Consider the following 23,874-nt stretch of genomic DNA (forward strand, 5'->3'; position numbering starts at 1 on the left):
AACCTTCTATAGTACTGCACGCTATGGTCCGCCACATAAGCAGCAATCCAGTTAGTAGTACTGTTGACCTCCATATAGATATGTTTAGTTATATAGAAACCGACACTTAATGCGAACCTCCAAATATCTGCCAACAAGGGGTGACTTACTTCCTCATGGTCTTCCCCTTTACTAATCCACGACATGATCATTCTGGAGTCTCCTTCCAATATTATATTCTCAGCCCTTAACATGGATATAGCACCCAAGCTGCTCTCGATTCGTCCAGTGGAACAATTATAGTGTAGATTGAAGTCCACCAAACAGCCGCCATGGTTGATTTGAAGTCATGGATAACAAATCTAGCTTCTTCAATCTGCCCACAGCTTCCCATTGCTATCAAAGTTGATCTTGAGGAAGTTATGAGATGAAGATTTTTAAATGAGCCACACGAGGCAAGCAACTAGAGTTGGCAATATGACCCAACCCATTTTCGACCAACAATAAGCAGATTTAGATTTGGGCTAAATAGGTTCAGGTCATAAACAAGTTGACCGGGTTCCAGGCTTTTGATTCGTTTAACCCATTTAATCATCAAATCTGGTCAAGTTACGCAAGTTACCTATTTATCAAATAAGTTAACATGTTATATAATTTATATAGGTTAACGGATTAAACAGATTACCTGTTTATTAAACAGATTAAGCGAATGGTCGGGTCGAGTTATTTATTTACTAAACATGGATGGTTTAGGTTTTAAACTCTAATCTATTTAATAAATAGATTAGGTTCGGGTTTGAAATTTTTCGACTCAACCCATATATAACCTGACCCAATTGCCACCCCTAAACTGCTAATGTTGTATTCCAAGTTCCCCTAACTATGAAGGACCTCTCCAAATTCCTGGCCTAAATGAAGTCCCAGGCTTGGAGTGAAGCTCCATGGCAACCACCAAAGAGTTCTCCCCAATGTTCCATTATTCGTAGCCAGCCAAATATAGTAAGCATCATAGCATAGAGCAATCGACTCCTGATACCATTTTGCTCAGCATTCTCCTTTAGATGTTATTGGGTTATTTTTAAGTTCCAAAGCCGAAAATAAACTACCAAATGCCATGATCCAAATCGTCCTCGCTTTAGGGCACTCAAGAAGCGTATGGTCAATAGTCTCCTACTATCATAGTAGGGGGAGATTCGCCAATTCCGTCACTTTCTGAAGCCATCCAGGCATCATGGATGACATTAATGGACCTACCATCACCAATCATCTACATGTATCTAAACGCTAGCATAGGTTCGCACAAATATAACACTTTCCAGATGAAGGAGCTTCTGAAGTGGGAGTTCCTTGCATTGGCCACCCTCAACTCCCTGTACTTCTGCCTCACCTCATCAAGGAGCACCAAAGGTTTTCTCACTCTAACACTAACTCAACTGCATGTCATCATCAAAGCATCCAGCCCTCGCGACAAACTCTTTGTCCTGGCTGCAAATGCCGAGTTTTCAGGATTTTTGCATGGAGTCCGGCAGGGCTGGTGCGGACAATCTTTCGTCGATCAGATCAGATCGCCGGGCAACAAGGATCACCTGCCTCTCCGATGCTCTTGATTTTCTGTACTCGGGCACCGGCGCAATACTCATGGGGGCATTAAAACCCGCAATACTTTTGTGGGTGATCTGAAGCGCCCGAAACTTGGAGATCGTTCGAGACACAACTGAAGCCGCTCATCTTGCTCGACTGGTTTGAGAATCAAGAGCATGCAGCAGAATTCCTTGCAGCAGCTACGTCCTTCAGATGGCTCCACAATAATAACTGCATGGATCACCTGGCAAACGTCCATATGCAACCCCACCTGCTTGCAAGATATCAGGAACATGGCCGACAGGCTATCAGATACTAAATACCAGAACACATCCCATGAAGGCAGCCAAGAAGAAGAAGAAAGGAAAAAACACTATCAACGGTTGAGTAGTTCAGCTCTGGGAAACCGAATGGGTCAAACTGGCGGCATGCGACATGCTGATGAAGCACCATGAGCTAATCTTTCCATCCATATAGAGGAATACAAATTCGTCCAAGAGATCAAGACAGATGGTGGTGTTAGCTAAATAAACTATATCAGAGTTCTCTACTTATTTTCAGAGCCTGACTGAGAAATAAATGCAATGCCTTCTCCATCCAAGGAAAGAATTCCATTAATGCAGCAAACCGAGGCTTCACATAATAACTTCCCGGCAATTTAGGTGAGCCATATGCTGCTCTCTTGAGCAAGAAAAGAAAGGCTTGCAATTTTTTTTCTTCTCTGTTTTTGAATTCAATTTTGACAATGTTCTAACAAAGACAATCCCAGTTCCCAGCTCGGGTTTCCGCTTCTCTTCACAAGCCGGTTGCAAGGAAAAAGGGGCAAAGGAAAACACACAATTCAGACTCAAAATCAAGAGCCGCAGCTCATCTGATATACTTGCCTGAGATAATATACAGCAGGAAAGAACGAAATTGCAGCTCACGGTACCATCCCAAGATCCTTGAAGTACTCATGCTCAAGAGCATTCCGAGCTGTGATTCTTCTGCTCGGATCCAAGCAAAGCATTTTCTGCGAAACATGAGCATTAGTTACATAGTTAGCAACCAGAAAGTCATCCATAAGCATCTAAGACCCCTACTTTGCTCTTCCTTCCCAACTGCAGGCGAATTCACAAAGGCATGCCAAATGAGCATCTCCACATCAGGAATTAGCATATTGTTGATCCAATTTTTTTTCAGTATGACCATATGGTTACACAGCACCAGGGGCATTGGAACTGATCAACTTACTCAGATCTAAACTTAAGCAGGCCACTCTGCTTGCAAGCTCACCAGTTATCAGAATTTAGAAAACAATTATAAAAATGCAACCTCCTTTGTGCATCTCAATATGTACGCCATTTCTTATTCTACAACTGACATTTTAAATGACTGTGTACCTAGAGAATAGCTAAGCTAGAATATGTGTACGTTAAACAATTATGCTTCTCATGCGCTATGCATGGCCACCTTGAGTGAGAGAATCGGAAACCAGAAGCACGGTATTGACACTCGAATGTATCAACCTAGTAATGCCCTAACATATATGATGCAGGAAAAGTAACAACAGATTGCCCAAGCAGCTTTGTTAGTGTACATACCGAGAGAAGATCCACTCCTGCTGGTTCAAGATTTGGGACCACTGTTGCTAGGTCCTGCACAGCCAACACTACATCAGAACCTTGATGTTGGAACAAACTAATAGAAATTAATCTAACAATTATCAACAATCATGCACTCACATATAAAAGTTAAAGAAACTAGAGAATCTGGCCTGGATGAGGCATGAGTATCCCTGCCCTAAAACCTATAATGCCTCCCCTATATGTAGGTCTAGGTGGCAACAGCAGCTCCAATATACAACCCCAGGCTCTCAGCAACCTTATTCTGTGTGCATGAACGCAGGAGGCAATGGAACAGACCCTTTTTCAGTTGCTTAGAAAAAGAAGAAAAAAATTGGGAAGGAAAGAAATCTCAATAGGAAGAGGAGCCCAGAAAATAGTAAGGAACTTAGAAGACTTCAAATCTTTCTACGATGGTATTCCACTCTCAGAAGGACTCCTATATAGATCCATGTATTGTAACATTGGGCCTCAACAACATGAAGAGAGATTTTCTCCAACAGACCTCAAGTCTCGCAACAAGCCCACAAATCCCTGAACAACCCACCACTGTTAAAAAACAAATAACCCATCACATAGAGATAAGAATAAGATAAAAGAAAGTTTTTTGAAATTTAGGAATTTAAGAAAATTGAATACTTAAAAAATTCAAAATAATTAATAAAACTAATTAGAAAAGGTCGAATTCCATTAGTCCCTCACAAGGTTCAAAACATTCAAAATTAATAAATCAAATTTCTGGGCAACTTATACCGTGCAATTGATGCATGTGTCTTCCAGACTTGAACTTATACTTTAGTGTTGACAATTTCAATCTCAGACACCATAGAGAACTAAGTCTTGAACTAGGTCCTCGGACCAGACTTCAACCAATCACAAACACAAGACAGACATAGGGTCAGGTTCAGGCGGTTAGCACTACTAAAGATCATGCGCTAGCACCTTGATTTTCAAGAGAATTTTCTAGGGAATAGCCCAATACCCGTAGTTGTTGCCTCCTCATATAAATGGGTCCTCCAAGGGTACTTGTCATTGGTACCTTGCAGACTCCTGCCTCCAAGGGTCCTTGTGACTAGTACATCATAGATTCCTACCTCTGGCTTATTGACTCTTCCTAATTGCTCACATAGTAAGCATTGTCACTATAGCAATAGGGTGGAGAATCTCTTCAAAACTAGTGCTCTATCAAGTCATGCAATCAGCTTGTCCCTACCCAATGAACCTTCTTTATAGGATCTCCAATCACAAAGGCTAGGTTTCTAGTTTCTACTATATGTGACTCCTTTAGAAGTTTTAACCCCATCCCCTCAATGATTCTAGGATTGCACCTTTCCTCAGCTGATTAACAACATTCTTCTTAAATCTTACAAAATCAAGAGAAGTAACTTTGTTAACACGGCTTTTCGCAGATTTAAATCTACCGAGCATATGTCAATTTATCTTCTTATTGTATGTTTCTGATTCATTAAATCAATCAAAGCTTTATAATCACAATGAACATAAATAGTTAGAACAGGTTTAATAATTAAAGGAATCTTAGACAATAACTTTCTTAACCACAAGTTCCATTGAAAGCTACAAGCTCAACCTCCATGGTGCTCCTGCATACCACTATTTCTTTGATTGATCCTAGGAGATGGCAGCTCTTCTTATGACAAACACATACCTAGTAGTGGACTTAATGTCCAAACTGTCATTGATCCAATCTGCATCACTAAAACACTCCAAAACACTATAAGATCTTATATAGAATAAGAAATAATCAGTGGTTCTCTTCAACTATTTCAATTCCCTAAAGCAGTCCAAAGCTCTCTACTGACGTTAGGTGTCTACCTACTCAATCTATCTACAGCATAGGCTATATCTAGTCTAGTCCCATTGATTATATATAAGAGAGATCCTATAATTTGAGTATACTTCGACTGATATACATGCTCCCCTAGGTTCTTAAGATGTATGCTAGAGTCATAAGGTGTAGAGACAGGTTTATAATCAAAGTAGTTGAATCCCTTCAACATCTTTTCAATAGCAGCAAACTGATTGAAACTTATCCCTTTTGAAGTTCTTGTTAGCTTCATTCATAGGATAACATCTACATGGCCCAAGTCCTCATCTCAAAGGTGTTTGATAGATAGAATTTGACATCCTCTGCAACACAGGTTTGTCCCAAAAACCAAATGTCATCAGCCTACAAATATAAGAGAAACGCATACTAACCTACTACCTTGCTGCATAAACAGTTATCAAATTAATTAACTATAAAGCCTTAGGATAGGACTACTCTATCAAACTTTTCATGCCACTGTTTAGGAGCCTATTTAAGTCCATACAGGGACTTTACCAATTTGCACACTTTCTTTTCTTGCCCCTTACCAATAAAACTTTCAGGTTGTTCCATATAGATCCCCTCATCTAGATCCACATTTAATAATGCGGTTTTAACATCTATTTGGTGAATAATTAATTTTATATACTGATGTTAAAGCTAACAAGTTTCTAATAATAGTAATTCTAGCTATATAGGAGAACTCTATTCCTTTCTAGGTAAAATCTTTAGCTATTAGTCCAGTCTTATATTTTCCGACATGGCCATCCAATCTCAACTTTTTCCTAAATACCCATTACACCCTACAGGTTTATTTCCTGGAGGTAAGCCAGCTAGAATCCAAGTATGTTCTCAATAATTGGAACTCAGAGTTAACGGCTTCTTCCCAGGAAGGTGCATTTGTAGAAGTCATGGCTTCATTCATAAGCTGCAGGTTCAACTTCTATTTGAAAACATGAAGAAATCTTCACCCAAGTAAGTTCTTCTCAACCCTTGCCCTTTTACGTCTTCAAGATTCAACTTTTAAGGTTCGGTTTCCAAAAGGTCTAAAGGAGCTACTGGACTAAATAGAAGAGGGTTGGTTATTAAAATAGCTTGGAATTCTAGTTCTAAATGAAAGGACATCCTCAAAGAAAGTAGAATTTCTTGCTTCAGTAATGGAGTTGTTGGTAATCTCACTGAGCCCTAAGTTTATCACCAAGAACCTATTAGCACTACTATTCATGCCATGGCCTATGAACACTACATCTACTTTCTAGGCCCTACCTTCTTCCTTTTAGGCTCAATTATTACTACCTTAGCCAAGCACCCCAATATTTTCAGATAATCTAACCTAGAGGTCCTCTTCTTCCAAGTCAAATTGAGTCTTCTCACTGTCTTTGAAAAGAACCCCGTTAAGGATGCAACAGGGAGATAGGAGTGCCTCCCCTCACAAGCTTTGAAGTAAACTAGAACTGATCAACATAGCATTCACCATGTCCATCAAAGTTTGGTTTTTCCTTTCAGCTACTCCATTAAATTTAGGTGCATAGGGAACAGTAACCTCATGAGCAATCCCATGATCCTCGTAGAGTAGGGTCATCTCATTCGAAGTGTACTCACCAGCTCAATCAAATCTAAGACCTCAACTTTTCTATCTATTTGATTCCCTACTTCTACTTCATAAGTTTTCAACTTATCCAGCCCTTCATTCTTAGACCTTATAAAATAAGGGTAACAATATTTAGAAAAATCATCTATAAAGGTCACAAAATATCTAGTACCAGCTCTTGTATGGATTCAGTTGGAATCACAAACATCGCTATGAGTCAACTCTAGAGGTTCGTAAGCCTCTCAATTGATTTAGAGGGGTTTTCTCGAGTGTTTGGTTTGGATACATATTTCACATTCATGTTTAAGATCAATGTTTGACTTAGGAATCAAAATTAAGGTTCATTATCCTCTTTATAGTTCTGACAAAATCGACCATACCGAACACAAGAAGACAAAATACTGATAACAATTAGAGAAATTTTATTACTTCCAAGAACATATTGTACACTTATTTTAAAGATGCTTTCACATACATAGCCTTTCCCCATGAACAAACTAACCTTAGTAATAATAACACTATTACACTCCATTGCAACTTTATAACCCTGCTGAAGCAAAGCCAGGAATCAGGTTTCTCCTAATTTCAGGAACATGTCGCACATCAAGGGTTAAGATCATATCGGACCTCATCTTCAAATAGGTGCATCCCATCCCAATCATTTAAGCAGGAGTCATTCTCAAGACACAATTCCTCCACTTAGGGCATGTTAGCTCCAGAATCCAACCATCAGTCACTACAAAACCAGGTTAAGCTAATTAGAGGAGGAATAAAATCAAACCTAAAGAAGGGTCAAACGAGTTCTCTCCAGCCATTAACATATTCAATTGATCCATTGAAGCACCTTGACCATTCTAGTTGGACCTGAACTCTCTAGTCTTCTAATAGAAACAGTCCCAAGCTCCCTATAATTATGCTGGTTGTTCTTCTTAGGGTTTTGGTTTTGATTGAAGTTCTTCCCCCTAGGCCCAAAAAGGTTTCAAGGCCTCAAACCATTCTGATCTCTAAGTCTTCCTTGGTTCTCAATCAAGTTAACCTTAGCCCTCAAATCATTATTTGGTTTGGACCTAAGCCTGTGTTGCTCTTAAATCCTAATTGAATTAAAGGCTTTGGTAAGGGTTACTCCCTATTTAAGCCTAAGTTCGTTGGCATAATCAGACCATGAAGATAGAAGTCTATATATCACATGTCATACCTTATATTACTCAACAAACACCAATCTACCAGTTTCAGCTCCCTTAAGGAGTTCTTGATACTCATGAATCTGTTCACTAACAGGTTTACCCACTGTCATTACATAACTTTGAATCGGGGAATTCTAAACATATCGAGGCCTGAACTATCTAGGTCATATTCACCTTCCAAAGCATTCCAGAGTTATTTGGTACTTTTTGTCGAGTAATAAAGATCATACAGACAATCTGATAGTGCACTAAGAATGCGGTTCTTGCAAAGAAAGCCAATCCCTTAAGGTGCCCTTGCTATAGACTGAGGACACCTAGAATAGGATCTAAGGTTGGAGGTAGAGGGTGATCGGTCAGAACTAGTATGTGGGTTTGACCCTCTATCAGACTTATCACTAGATGTAGGGTCCAAGACAGGTAGACAGCTAAGACCAGGCATATGGTGGTGAGCCAGTACTTCACCTAGTTCTGCCACCTCCTAGAACATAACCCATCAAACTTCTCAGGTTTGCAACTATTAAAGTCTTCTAAAGAGGCTATAAGTCCAATAGGAGGAGAATGCAAATTAGAAGAAATATAAATTAAAAGTTCAGAAAAAAATTCTCATCTAGTTCTCAAGTAGATGAGAATAGGTTTTACCAAAAATATGCTTTCTAACTATACCACTAGTGTGTCAAAGTTTCAGTTTTCTAGTTAGCATAAGGACCTTAGATCAGATTATGAAAGGTAGCGTGTTTTCAGTTTTGCAGGGTATGAGCAGCAAGTTAAAGGAAGACCCATTTAATCTCTAGAGTAAATTACAAAAACCTTCTTAAGGTTTTCGTTTATTATACTTACACCCAATAGTTTGTAAAACTTATACTTACACCTAGTTAAATTAACGGCATTAATGAATCCATTTCCCTCGTGAAAAATTAAAATTGCCCCCGTCTGATGAGTAAATTACAAAAACCCCTGAGTTTAAAGATAAATTATACTTACATCCAGTGGTTTGAAAAACCTACGCTTATTCCTCTGATATTTATTTTTATTCAATACTTTAACCCATAATTTAACAGAACGTTAGCCAAACCGTAAACTTAAATAGGACCTAAATTCCACGTCAGAAAAATTCTAAAAAATAACCAAACTGGCCTTAAGTGATATAACATCCACCCAAGGAGGAAAACAACCATGAAGCACCATATGTCTAGAGCTTGATCTTGATGAATCATCAGAAAAGAGCTATGTGCCGAAGGAAAAGCAATCTAAATCTCTTGGACAAGTAGATGCCTCTAAAATTTTCTATTGCAAGGAACTAGTATCAAAAGTTTTGTCGCTTGAGCCAAGCCTATCTATGGTCCAAGCCAAGCCATGGAATCACAATTGATGCACCCTCCAAAAAGAAGAGTTCTCATGCACGTACCAATTTTGATATAGTCTCAAGACTCCATCTTATACTTAGTTTATGTTTTTTGTTGTTTCTGTATTTTCCATCCAAAGCCATGTTTAGGCTTGAATTTTCAATCGAGTCATGTACTAGTACTGCAAAGCAAAAAGGGTCCACCTAGGTGTGATAGGAAGCCTAACCCAACTCCAAACCACCACACTTAATTGCTTGAGCCTTAACCTTTCTTCAATGCCCACGATCATCACTCATCTCTAGGAACGGAGGAGGATATATGATAGTCTTGAAAATAGAATTGTTGAATGTATGAAAAAAGGGGGAAGAAAGTTAGAAACGAAAAAAAAGATACAATATAAATCTGTAGAAATACGCAGAAATCTACAGAAAACAACACAAAAAAAAATACTATTCACGTGAACAGTAACCCGACCCGTTACTGTTCACAGAACAGTAACCCGATCCGTTACTGTTCACGAAACAGTAACCCGACCCGTTACTGTTCACGAAACAGTAACCCGACCCGGTTACTATTCACCGAACAGTAACTCAGCTTATAAAAAGAGAGGACAACAGCCAAAAAAAAAAGAGAGAGAAAAAACCCTAGAAAGGTGAGTGCCACCGTGGGCGAAGCCCTGAGAGATCCTTTCCTTCCACTTTTATCCTGCTTCTTGACCTATTTCTTCCTGGAGTCACCTTCTTAACCCCGTTATCCTTCATCTCGATACCTTGGTGGAGCGCGGCCTGAAGATTCTCATTGGATTGGATGGACCAAACTTGCAGAGGTAATTATCTGACTAGTTCTATCACCATCTTTTGCCCAGCCCTTGTTTCTTCATCCATCAATCATTATCTCCACCCATCATCATTACCATCGTAGTCATCTATCACATCCTTGAAACCCGAGTTTATTGGCAGTATTTTTTTATTGTTCTATTGTGGTTATTTTTAGTTTGCTGCCCTAGTTATATTTCATTGATTAGGCTTCATTAATAAGATATCCATCATGTTATGTTTTGCGTTCACATACCTCTATAATGTTTTTTTGGAATGATGAGTATTTGCTGAAGTGTCTAATCAATCGCACCATAATTGATTATTATGAAATCAATCTACATATGTAGTAATCGATTATAGATTGCACCAAAGTGGTATCAGAGCAAATAGGTCTTGCATATCTAGGAATTTTTATTATTGTGTTTGCATCATAACATTCATTTTTTCTGCACTTTAAATTCTGAGTATTAAATTTCTGCACTTCAAAACAGACAAATATATTTTTTGGATTAAAAAAATAGTAAATTATATTTTCTGCATTTAAAACTACAAAAATTTTAATTTTTGAAAAATACAAAAAAATAGTTTTTACATTAAAAAAAATTCTACATTCATTTTTCCCATTTTAAAAATAAAAAAAAATCTGCATTAAAATATTAATTTCTGTATTAAAATATTCATTTTCGGCGTTAAAAAAAATCGAAAAAAATCTGAAAAAAAAAAATCTGTTTCACCTCCATAACATTAGAAGCACCTTCGAAACAGTTTTGGATCAAATTTTAGCCTACAATCATGTCTGATAATTGGCAAGATACATTTAGAACCCAACAACAAACCTTAAAGCAAATCCAACGATAGGTGAAACACCTCTCCAACTTCATGACTAGACTAGAATTGAACATACCTAAGATAGTGAGATAGAGGAGAGAGGAAAACCATCGGGATGAGCCAAGATGTAGAGTCAGACCTCAAGGTAGACAAAGGATCAATCAGAGGGTAGTCGAGAGTAGTGAGTCAGATGAGATTGAAAATGACTTAGACGACCAACCACTGCGTAGGAACAGAGAGAGATCACCACATAGAGAACTCCCTCGTGCAAGACGTTGGGATGATGGCATTCACATTGATGTTGGAAATTTTGAGAGGCGTTTCCAGCCAGATGCTTTTCTTGATTGGGTCGACAAAATCGGCCAATATTTTGATTGAAAGAAAATCCCTGAGGATAAAAAAGTCAAATTTGTGACCCTCAAATTAAAAAGGCATGCACTGGTTTGGTGGAAGCAACTCCAGGAACGAAGAGTTCAGCAAGTAAGGATAAGATCCGTACCTGAAGTAAGATGAAGAAGAAGTTGAGAAAGCAATTTGTCCCATTGGATTATCGCCAAAACCTCCGACAAGGGATTAGGACCATGGATGAGTACACCGAGGAGTTCTATGAGCTCCAAGCAAGAAACGGCCTTAGTGAGGACCCCATTTATGTTGCTAGTAGATATATCAATGGCTTGAGACGAAACATCCTGGACCAAGTGAAGATGTTCGATGTCTTGAGTATTGATGATGCCCATCGCCGTGCACTGAGAGTGGAAGCACGACAAAGGCGAACTAGTGGTGATTCACTGTGTCATGGTCGCGCCTAGGCAACCCGTCCAGGACAATTGGTTGAGGCGAAGTATTTTCTTGACTATAGGTACTGCAGGAGGATATAGATGTTCTATTTTGATTGATAGTGGCAGTATTGAAAACTTCGTGTCTAAATACATGGTTGATAAACTAAAGATACCTACACAAAAGATTCATAAACCATATAAAGTATCTTGGGCTTGAATGGATTAAATTTTTCCATTTTAGGCTTTCAAATATTGAAATTTCAACAATAAAATTTCAATAGATCATAAAGCAGCAGTAACAGATAATACAAGAGCACAGAAAACCAAGTTTTCCAAATTTGAAAATAGCTGAAACATATAGTACAGATATTTAAACCAGAATTCCAGCAGTTAAACAGAAAAATGTGGCCACTAATTTCATAGCAAGTTTTAATCTAGGGAATAACTTTCAAGAAAAAGAAATATACAGCATGCTACAGAATCATAGAAATTATGTATCAGAAGGTTTAGACTGTTGGAACCAAGGTCGACGGAACTGTCCCGAACCGGAAGATTTTGGCTGATCCAAGCCGTACCGATGGCTCTGGTACGGTTCCGACAACAAAAATAAGACCCGTTGCCAAAGCAAAAAAAAGAGAGCGAGCAGGGGAGGAAGGAAGAGGGAGAGGTCGGGAGAGCCAGCAAATCGCTTGCTGACTTCACTTAAAAATTTTGAATTTTTTTAATTTCGCGATTTTTAAGTGAAGTCAGCAAGTGATTTGTCTTCGCTTAAAAAACTTTTTTAAGCCGCAGCCGGATCCCTATTTCATTCAAAACAGGGGAACTGGCAGCGGCTTTGCCTGTCACGGCCTCCGCCACCCCCCGCGGCCTCCGCCAGCCCTCTATCGGCGTCCACTTCCCTCCCTCTCTTCTCCTTCTCTCTTTCTTTTCCTCTCTCCCATGGTACCATGCCCTCGCTCATCGGTACACGCTCGGTACGAGCCGTACCGGCTCATACCGCTAGAGAACCAGTACAATGCCCAGTACTAGTTCCTCCGACCTTAGTTAGAACTAACAAAAATTAATTCAGTAATTATCAACAAACATGCATTCATATATAAATATTAACGAAAATAGAGAATCTGGCTTGGATGAGGCACAAGTATCACTGCACAAAAACCTCTGATGCCTCCGCTACATGCAGGTCCACGGGGCAACAGTGGCTCCAAGGTACAACCCCTCGATAACCCTAACCTATGAGTACAATCATGATAGGCAATATAACCATCTCTATCTCTCTCTCTCTCTCACACACACACACACACAGTTGCCCAGAAAAAGAAGAAACAAATTGGGAAGGAGAGAAATATCAATGGGAAGAGTGCATAAAATGATAAGGAATGCGGGTACTTCAAGTCTTTCTGTGATGGTATTCCACTCAGAAGGACTCATATATAGACCTATGTATTATAATGCTGGACCTCAATGATGTGGAGAGAGATTTTCTCTGACAGACCTCAGGTCTCGCAACAAGCCTGCAAACCCCTCAACAACCAGCCACTAAAGTTGAAAAACAATAAGCCACCAAATAGAGATAAGAATAAGATAAGAGGAAAGTTTTGAAGCTTAAGGAATTTGAGAAAACTAAAATACTTAAGAAATTTGGAATAATTAAAATTAATTAAAAAGGTCAAATTCTAATGCTCGAATAATCCTAAATGGTTATAATATTTTTCGAGCAATGATTGTCATCTCAGCCTGAACCGCTCGATTCGGCGCATGCCAACCCTACTGTGTTTGGAACTAGGACGAGATAGGATTTTGGCTTTCTACAGGCCCCATATCGACCTAAACTGACCTATATTGGTCCAAACCGAGCAGTATTGTCCCATACCGAGGTGCATATAATATCATACCAACCTGTACTACCCAATTTCAGGCACTATCATGATACAAATTGAGAAAAAAGAATCAGAAGTTGCCGCAATACAGGGCAAAATTCGCCGTCTCAGTACCAAACCCCGTACCAGTGCCACGCTAGCACAGTATCGGTACGGTATGATACGAAATTTTTTGGCGTATCGAGTGTTGGTATGCTACATGTATTGGGCACTAGTACCGAACTGGTACAGTACGATATGCCTTGTACCGCTCAATTCGCGCCGATACAATTACCATGGTACGGGGTACGTATCGCACCATACCGAATTGGTAATGTACTGATATAGTATCTAGTACCAAGATTATAGATCCTGGTTCCAAGAGAAAAAAAAATGGTTATCATGGTAATCTAATGTGCGCCAACTATTAACCTTTAATAGATTTAATTGCTTCAATAAATAAACGTGGAATTTCAATAGGCCATGTCTCATAGTATAAAACAAAAATAAAAGCACTTATAACTTTTTATAGGATTTAATAATCAAAATGGATCTCACAGATAAGAATAAAAAATGTCGACACACCCAAGTAATTCATTGCTTAATTGATTCAATACCTTGGGAGGCCACTTGGGGAAAGCAGACTTGTAGTCGGGCAAGGAAGAAACACCAAGCCAAGTTTCTTCATTTGGAGTACCCAAAACTCTTCAAAGTTATACATGCACAAGAATTTGCATATAAGCGTTAGGTACAAAAGCAACACAGAGTGAAACCATAATATTAAATTCATGATCAGAGTATCTATTAAACCTGAAAATCTTAAACAATTCATCAATCTCAGAATCTCCAGGAAACAATGGCCGTTGGTTCACCATTTCAGCAAAAATACAACCCACCGACCAAACATCAACGGGGGTGGAGTAATTGCGAGACCCAAGAAGAATTTCTGGTGCCCTATACCATAGTGTCACCACCTATCGAAAAAAAGATAAGTAAAGAACAGGGGAAAAAAGAAAAATCTGCAACATTATTACTAGAAGGGACAAAAGTTGAAAGAAAGTTTCATTTTCTTGATTGAAAGAGACATTTTTTCATTAAAATACAAATGCATACACTCTTATATGCCCAGTGGTTAAAAACAGCCAAACAAATGCACAGCACCAATAGATCTTGAATTAATGCAATATGCTTAGGGCCTGTTTGGCATCACTTCTATTTTTTACTTTATTTTTAAAAACAAAATCATAGAAACCAAGATAAACAAACATGTTTATACTTTATACCATTATTTTTTATTTTCCATTTTTCAAAATTTATTTTCATTATTTCTAGAAAAAATGAAAGTAAGAATCTTTAAATCATGTCTTTTACCACCACCTCCGAGACCACCTCCATCATTGCCACAATCATTGTCATTGTCACCACTATCGTCTCCACCACCACCATTGCCACCGTCCCCCCACCTCTTCCGCCATACTATCTTCGCCACCATAGGATCTATCACATGGCCACCACCATCATCATTGCTACCACCACATCATCTGTGCCCCTATCACTGCGACTAGCACCACATAGCTAACATCCTCCTGCCATCGTCCCTGACACCAACTCCACTATGGCCTCCACTTCTCCACCACCACAATCACTGCCTCAGCCACCATTATTATGGTTATGCTTTTAAAAATAACTGATTATACCAAAAAGAATGATTATTACCTAGTTTTGGTCCCGGGGAGGGGGGGGGGGAATGGGGGCAAACCTAACCTTTAGCATTTTTTGCGCAAAGTAGCTGCTCCAGGACTTTAAATTGTGCCATTGCATTTTTCATCCTAGGCCTTTTACCATTATACCAAGCAATGGCCCCTTATATTTATATTTTCAAAAATTTAGAAATAAAATAGAAACATTTTTTTCTATTTTTGAAAATAAGAAAAGTGAAAGTATGCCAAACAACACCTTATATTCTATCTTTTTTCCCAAAGTTAAATGAATTCCACAACGCTATTTTTGACAGAAATAGTCTGAGAAATTCTCGTCTGAGCCACAAGTAAAGCAATTTTTTACCTACCCCATAAAAAATTGAACTTTCTGAAGAATGGAAGAAAAATTGCTGAAGCACAAAGGTACCTCATGAGTAAATGTCCGGACAGGGATACCAAATGCCCTGGCTAGTCCAAAGTCTGCAAGCTTCAGGGCATTAGTGCGTCGATCTATAAGCAAGTTCTGAGGTTTCAAATCTCGGTGAAGAACCCTATGAGAATGGCAGTATGCTATACCACAGAGGATCTGGTAGAGAAACATCTGCAGGAAAAAGAAAAGAAACAATATATCAGCTCTGAAGTTCAAACTGATAGTAGCCTAAAATGAGACTATAGCCACCATCTGGCATTTTTACTTGTTTACATTGGCTATTCAGCTACACAACTAAATTAGTTAGTACATCAAATGGTTAGAAATGCAGGTCAGCCACACTTCTCTAATTAATAAAATATAAGATCAAAGTCGTCAAATATAAAGTAAAACCATATTTATCATCAGCAATAAACTACTTGTAATAAAATGAGATCAATTATGGAGCACAGCTGTCTCCCTCAAATGATCGACCAGAATTCTAGTATTAGCTGTCAATCTAACATCAAGCCTCTTAGGACTGCTGTTGGATTCTTTCCCAAGGCAGTTAGGCAAGAAAGAACCAGCCATGAGACCTAGAGTACTAGTTGGTGGGTGGACAGAGCTATTTATTGCTCATGGTTTAATTCATGCAAGAAAAAAGCAAACCTCCATATTTCTGATCTCAGAAAGCATCTAAATGGAAAGGAAGATAGCAGGTCTGATAATAGGAAACAAATCTTCAAGGCACAGATTATAAGCCAAAGAGCAAACCAAAAGACAATCCATATACAAAGAAATATGATTAACCCACAGTAGATCATATACAAAAAAGGAAAGGGCTCCAATGTAAACATTCCGGGAAGCTTAATGAGTCCACCTGATGATAAGAAATCTTCTATAATAAGATCAGCAAGTACTCTAGTAATTAAAAGAAGCTTTCTGAAATAATTATGTTTCAAGTACTAACTCATACAAGTTCAACCATATAGGATGAAAGGCAACAGTGAATAGCAATTCTATAAAGAGTACATAGTCACTGTATAGGGTTTCTTACAAGTATATGATTAAGCATTACCAAGGTAATATGTCAGGAATATAATGTGAATGTAAAATTTATAATGAATACATATAAAACGGGATAAGAACCTCACTTTTATTAAGCGCGGATCTTTAGCAAGTTCTGGACAAGAATCCATGTGCTTTTTCAAGTCCAGGTCAAGATACTCAAAGACTAAGTATATTCGTTTCTCACTGTGCACCACATCTTGCAACCTGCTACTCAAACACCATTTGAATGCTTTAGAGTTTTAATTTGTGCTCAATATAAAGCCATAATAGACAAGCTAAAAATCGCAAAATGAGGATTAAATACGAAAAAAAGTGCTAGTAAGTGTTTCTGCAGAGAAAAGCCACAAATCACGAGATAAATATTGCAAAATAAGAAGAAAATGCAAAACAGAAATGTGTGTTCTACCGAATGAACTCATGCCTAGTGTTTCTGCAAGATACCAGCAAATGGATGGACATTCTGATGATAGTTTTTGACACGTCTCAAACCATTACAATAGTAACAAATATACGTAGAAGATTCACCAGCTTAACAGAAAAGAGTGCATAGTTAACATATCAAAAACATTTCACCAAATTTCTCAGACAACATCTACCAAATATTATGGTAGCATTACAGATGATTTCACTCGCATTCATGGCAGTTGTAGCATCAGCCCCCATTATCAAAAAAAAAGGGGGGGAAAGACAAAGGTAACATGTCAAAACATGTACGTACTAACAGATTCCTTAAAACCTGCAAACAGAATTAAAGAGTTCACATTCCAAACAATATTGGTAACATTTCTTTCGATTACCATAGAATACAAAACTAATAAAAGTTCAAAATTGTTGATATAATAGTAAGTTTCCCCTGTAAAACTCATAATTCAACCTAGACATTAAAGTCATACATGAAATTTACCACGAAACTAGGAATTATTTTGTCTCAAATAATGGGGTTACTAAAACTGGAAGTATTAAAATAAGAATTTGCCTATCACATGTATTGGCTTCATCATATTTCTGCAGAACTCTAGCTTGTAGACTTGAACAGTCAAGCCAGAATGTGTACCTAAATATTTCAAAGCTGAATCAAATCAAAAAATCAAAACAAAAGTTTTATGATATGAAGATTGAAGGGTCATTAAAGCTCTTCCGAACTCCTAGCATCTTGTCAATTAATATGATTTTCATACACAACTTGAAATAGTAATCCATGAAAGCAAACTAGTTCCATACTTAAGAAAGTGACAATAAACAATTTATAGTCATCCAGCTTTTTAGCTCATGATGTTATAGTATTTTAATGTGCTTTGGTCATTTAGCACTAAGAACAAACATGTGTTAGCATGAAGGGGTCATCAGTTTTAAATTGTAGAGACTAGATAGTATGTTTAACATGTCATGCACTGTGGGAAAAAGATACAATAAATGCCACTCTCCATGTTCTGCTTATCTGATCCAACTTCCGATTAACAGGCAAGAAATTAGCCATAATGCAGTTATTCATTAGACACAAAATATGATCATAGAGAAACCTGACACAAATCTTATTAGCTGGCAAGCTAAGATGGAAAAGTAATAGAATAACCCAAATAGCCGACTAGCCTAGCCTTGAAGATTTAACCCATATAAAGAATTAAAAATATTAAAAAGAACAAGCTCAAGGCTATGTGAGGTATTGGAGACCAAAAAGACTATTATATATGATAGTAGCCCAGATAATAAACTTTGACAAAATATTAGGCCCTCGAAAACTCTTAATCAGCTATATCTAATCTCCCAACTTCCTAATATCTTGCATCAAAGTTATTAGTGATCTCCCAATAATTGTTTCTCTCCCGACCAACGAAGGCTGAAGCTTGTCTGCATAACCAATCCTTCCAGGATATAAGCTCTATGGGAGGAACAGAACAGTCCAACCTGTCAAGAAATCAATACCACAAAACAAAACACATGTATAATTGAATTTCCACATGTTGCTCCATTATATCTCTGCATACAGTCTGAGTCAGACCATTACAGATCAAACGTTGCTCAGGGACCACTGAACAAAGTCCTGCCATCCAATAAAAACAAAAAGAAATAAACCTACCTATTCCACTAACAGACTTATTTATCTTGATTGCTCCAACAACTAGTGCCCCAAGAAGAATGGAAAAAGGCCAAACTACAACTTTTTCATCAATTAAAATAATCCTTAAGATAAAACACCAAAGTCCCTCACTCTTCATGCACTACCAATAATAACTCAAGCATCTAGACCAAATATCTTAGGAAACAAGGATAGCACATTACACTCCCCAATCTTAAGAGTCCTTAAAATATTAACACCAGTTTCTCACCTACGCCATAACTCATTAACCCCAATGTCTCTGTCCCATTAATATCTTTCAGATGGATAGAAACATTAAGGATATTGCTCAACTCCTGTACATGTTTACTTTGTTCATCCTCACAACATGCATGAGAAAGGGTGCTTTTATGATAGTGAGGGTTCTATTGACAAGCTCCCCTTCCTCCCAGATGTTACAATTTTTCTGTCAATTAACAAGATAATAACTATATTAGATTTTGTTTCCACTTATTCTGTATGTATTTCAGGCATCTCTTCCCAATTTACCGTAGGATCATGTCCTAAATGCACAACAGTTGTCATCTTCTAAATGGCCTAGGTCATGTTCAATATCAAACTGAAGGGTTATCCCCAAGGATATGTTATTCATTGTGATAGATGATTGTGCCTGTGACATTGATTGTGGGTGTACTTATGGTCGTGCTTGTCCTCAAAACAGTGCCATGTAGGCCCAAATACTCTTAGGACAAGAATAATCTCTAAAACTTTCCAATTAACCTCTTGTATATATGAAAACATGTGATAACAAGCCCAGATGGTCACTATTTGCATCTAAATGATGACTAAGATTCTATAATAACTCGTATCTCTAGATATTGGTCATCCATCCCTCGAAAAGCAATTCACTAAACCTAAGCTCTCTTACCCATAATGTAATGTCTGAAGAAATAATTCCTGCAAAATATAGATACAAAAGTGTTGCAAGCAACAGCAGGCAGATTCAACACTATTATCAGATTTTATGCAGTTTTTGGAGTAAGATAGCACCCAAAAAACTGTTTTAAGCTAACGAAACCAGCATAAATCCAAGCACGATCATCAAGAGAATATTTAGGAGTTATATGATGACATGGTCTCATCCAACTTGAGACTAATATGATCCCCCTTTAGACCAGTCCAAATTGTCTCGAAACATTAAGATATTATCTCCCAAGACCTATGAGTAAAGATCAACTTCTAACAAGCATGTGAAAGATCCGTCACCATCTAGGGACCAACAAATGATAGATCTGATAATACAAAAATGGATAGAGATCATTTTAACTTATATCTGACATTTCTCCTTCAAGTATAATCAACATTGTCAAATGCTCTGCGCATGCTTAGGCAAGGCAAGGAAAACCCAGAGCACACACTTCTGCAATCCCCAAGCGAGGCAGGTTTATTAAGGCAACGCCTGGGACAAGGCAAGAGGCATTTAGGTGAGCACCTCTCCAATATCCAACATTGCACTTGTTTTGGTAAGTCGCATTTTCCTACCATAATTGAACCTTTATGCTACTTTAGATGTCCACCGGTGCACGTTTGATATCTTCTTTTTAGAAACATGTTGTGGATTTTGGTATTTTGATGTGATGTTTTGGAAGATGTTGAACATGGAATCTAATGTTCAAGATTCAATTGTGATTCAGGATGTTAAAACTTGAATAATTAATTTTATGATGTTTGTATTGTTTTTTAAGCATTGAACATCCCATGAATGAGTCTCTCTTCTACTTTATACGGAAAAAAAAGGTCGAGACTCATTTGAATAAATAATAAATGCTATATGCCAAAGCAAGGACTTGAACCTTTGACATTATGGTTAACAGCTGGATGCTCTATCCAACTAAGATGTGGGGAGTCATGAGAAGAAACATGCGAGGCAACACAAGAAGGGGAAGAGCAACAAGACAAACGTGCCTCACGCACAGGCATAAAGAGAGTTGGCATTATACATTAGAATAGATATAAAGAGTATTCATCTTAATGAATTTATGGAACTTCTCATAGCTAGCACTTTGCCTTTTTTGGCTGAGTGCCTTTTTGGCACCTAATGCCTCAAGTGATATGAGGGTCCTATCACCTTAAGGTTGCCTTGCTCTTAACAACCTCGAGTACAACTATACAACTAAAAATAGGATGTGACAAATAATGACCAATAGCCTCCCATGACCACCCTATAATGTATTCACAAACGATGCCCAACTTGACGTGAGAAGGTACAAAAAATATAGGACAGCCTTCTTAATGCCCTAAACATGAAAAATCTGTCGGGTTTTGTCATCTGTTCTTTACAATACGAATGACTCAGCAAGGTATTCAGATCAAAAGGAACATCAATCGCTTCAAGATTATAAGGAGGAAACATCCTTCCTACATCATAAAACATGTTGGTTTTAGCAACCACCAATAGCAAAGTATAAGAGGGAATGTATGTTTGCCTGTTAAACAGACTATACAAACAAAATCAGTAAGTACTCAGGCAAGGTTCGCTGTACCGATCGGTACCGGTCGGTATCGAGCGTACCGTACCCGTACCGATGGGTACCGGTATCGGTACACCAATGTCGGTACGTCTGGCGTACCGCATACCGTACCGTACCAAGACTCGGTACACCTATACTAGTGCGGCACCGGTACGGGGTTCGGTACCGGTACGGCGAACCTTGTGTAACTCAGGCATATAATCAATTTTTTGATAAACATAAGACGAATTTCTAAACCTCACTGTCATATAGGGCAACGATATCCAGCATGAATACTAAGAGTTAATGCTGATTCAGAAGCTATAACTCCTTGGTTGCATAGTTAGACTCTTTTTCAAAGTCAACATGTTCACACTAGTTTGATATATACTCTTTCATAATATAAACAATGAAATAAAAAAAACAGAAGCAGAAACAAAAGGATGTTGTTCTCATAGGACTTATCTTGTCCACAACTTAAGCATAGATCAACTAGGCAAACCAGTAGCCCTCACAACATTCCCACTTTTCTCTGCTACAATATTACATACTGACTAAATGGCAAACTTGTTTTTTGAGTACTTGAACAAGTCATGGTTCAAATGAACATAGACCATGGGTATAGCACCTCGTAGCATATATCATTTCCTTTTCCTACCGATTCATGAACCAAAGGAAAACACTTCAGGCCTCATGTTAGTGCACAGGAAAATTTCCATTGGCCCACATACTGCTGGATGTGCAACTCAGTATCCAACCACCCCCCTACAAATCAGACCAATTCGCAAAGATCTACATCAACCACTTTCTTGCCACATGGTATAGAAGACTTTTTTGAGTACATGGAACGAGCACCCCATAGCATTACTCGTTAATAAAAGCATCGGACTTCCAAGCAAACAACTGAAAAAGGAACAATGAAATAAAGAATAGCAAGTGTATACAAAGTTAATCAAAAGGGAGAATGTAGATGGTTGCAAGGAATGACCTGACAATGTTACTATGTTGCATTTCCTTCAAAAGTGATATCTCTCTAATGGCAGTGCTCGGGACACCCTCATCTTCTTGCTCCAGCCGGATTTTCTTCAATGCAATCATCTCATTGGTAAGACGATCCCGAGCCTTATACACCACGCCGTAAGTCCCTTCTCCAATCTTTTCCACCTTCTCATACTAAGGCCAAAACCCCTCACATTACCACAATAACCCTTAGAATATTAACAAATAGCTAGTTATAGATAAGCAAAAGAAAAGCAAGCGCTCCTCACCTGATCCATATCAATCCACCACTAAAAACACTGCCTTGCGGCAACAAAGGAAGTCTGCAACACAGCATTCAGAATACGATCAATCAGCTCCTTTATCAAATCAAAACAACGTTAACACACTGCTTACCATATAAAATAGGCAGTAACGCCAAAGGAGAAAACAACTGCCACAAGCCATTCGATGCTCTTTGACGCATTAAATCAAAAGCCCAACATTCTAAATCCGACCCAGCAGAAAAAAAAAAAAAAGAGATCAAATGCGATCCACTCAAATCCCTAACCAATCCCATCTTCTAAAAAGGGAGCTATCCAGCCCTCCAAGGCGAGCCGCCTCCAATCACCACTCGTTTATATAAGAAAAAGAAAACCAGAAAAACACAGAAAAACAAGAATCGAGCTCCATATGATAATCGGATAGCCAAGCAGCAAAAGAACCGCTTAAATCGAACAAAATCGTGCGGTGAAAAAAAAAATCAAGAAAACGAGGAAACAACGCAGAGATACCGATCGAAAGATAGACTAAAGGATTAAATAAAGAAAGAAAGAATGAGGAAGAAAAACCCTGACCACGAGAGCTAGGGTTTTCGTGAGCTCCGCCGTGGAATGCAGAGAAATGGCGGCGCCGAAGCGCGACGGAAGGGCGGGAGACGGAGAGAGTGACGGCGTGGATTTCCGTTCCGCCCCCTTTCCCTCGCTCGCTCTCTCGCTCGCTCGCCCACCTCTAGGCTCCTCGTTGTCAAAAATGGAACTTTCTTGCTTACGATAATTAACTATAAAGTATTAACAAACAAATCGAGACCAATAGCTAGACCCATTCGTTTACTACCCGAGTTATAGGTTGGGTGCTTTCCAGGGTCAACCAATAGGTGCCGATAGGATGAACAATTAGTAGCTTCTGGGCAGCGTCTAATCGAAATATGTCTAATCCTCTCAGATTTTCAGCTAATTTACGGGTCCAAAACTGTAAAACTTTTGCCAATGTGGCAGGAGATTATTGGCTGAATTTAGGAAAATTCACCAATCATTTTGGAAAGTTGGGTCCGAGGCATTTTGCATATGGATTGAGGGATTGCGGAGGGATGAGTGGTCACCGATCGCGGGTTCGTTTGCGGTCTCTCGTGTTAGCTCTCTGCCTTGTGTCAGAGCTCGCCTCCCTCAAAACTTGCTCTCTAATAAACCATATAGATAAAATGTGTGGGATGTAAATTTTTCTTTTTTTTCAACTATTTTAAAATATAATATAGAATAGATAACTAAAATAATAAAATAAAGTAGAATATAATAGATATAAATATGAAAAATTATTTTTTAAAATAAATTTTTGATATTAATATTATGATATGGTATTACTATATAAAATTCTAATAGTATATGTACAACTATCAATATAAAAAAATCTATATATATTAGTATAAAATAATATAATCATAATTCAACCTGCGTATAAATAAGAAATAAAAAAGTATTGC

General features: G+C 38.2%; 1 protein-coding gene across 2 annotated transcripts; it reads right to left on the reverse strand.

Annotated features, from left to right (window-relative positions):
- Positions 1–1,973: 1,973 nt before the first annotated feature.
- On the reverse strand, positions 1,974–23,158 carry LOC103721375 (cell division control protein 2 homolog). Of its 2 annotated transcripts, none has more exons than XM_008811549.3 (9): positions 22,973–23,158; positions 22,406–22,459; positions 22,126–22,310; positions 16,655–16,775; positions 15,519–15,692; positions 14,202–14,365; positions 14,009–14,096; positions 3,144–3,197; positions 1,974–2,572 (listed from the first exon to the last, which is right to left on the reverse strand). In XM_008811549.3, the coding sequence occupies exons 2-9, from the start codon at positions 22,412–22,414 to the stop codon at positions 2,483–2,485; spliced, it is 885 nt and encodes a 294-aa protein (XP_008809771.1). In that variant the 5' UTR covers positions 22,415–22,459; positions 22,973–23,158; the 3' UTR covers positions 1,974–2,482. The 2 variants fall into 2 exon arrangements, with proteins under 2 accessions (XP_008809771.1, XP_008809772.1); XM_008811550.4 differs by lacking the exon at positions 22,973–23,158 and adding an exon at positions 22,533–22,656.
- Between the last annotated feature and the right edge of the window lie 716 nt (positions 23,159–23,874).

The sequence above is a fragment of the Phoenix dactylifera genome, chromosome 18 (assembly GCF_009389715.1).
Source record: "Phoenix dactylifera cultivar Barhee BC4 chromosome 18, palm_55x_up_171113_PBpolish2nd_filt_p, whole genome shotgun sequence".
NCBI classification, from domain to species: domain Eukaryota; kingdom Viridiplantae; phylum Streptophyta; class Magnoliopsida; order Arecales; family Arecaceae; genus Phoenix; species Phoenix dactylifera.

Excerpts from the sequence above, each read along its gene's own strand:
- LOC103721375 (XM_008811549.3), bottom strand. Across the intron at positions 15,693-16,654 it reads AAGATCCGCGCTTAATAAAA|ATGTTTCTCTACCAGATCCT; the intron begins GTGAGGTTCTTA and ends TTTTTCCTGCAG. Across the intron at positions 14,366-15,518 it reads TCCGGACATTTACTCATGAG|GTGGTGACACTATGGTATAG; the intron begins GTACCTTTGTGC and ends TTTTTTCGATAG.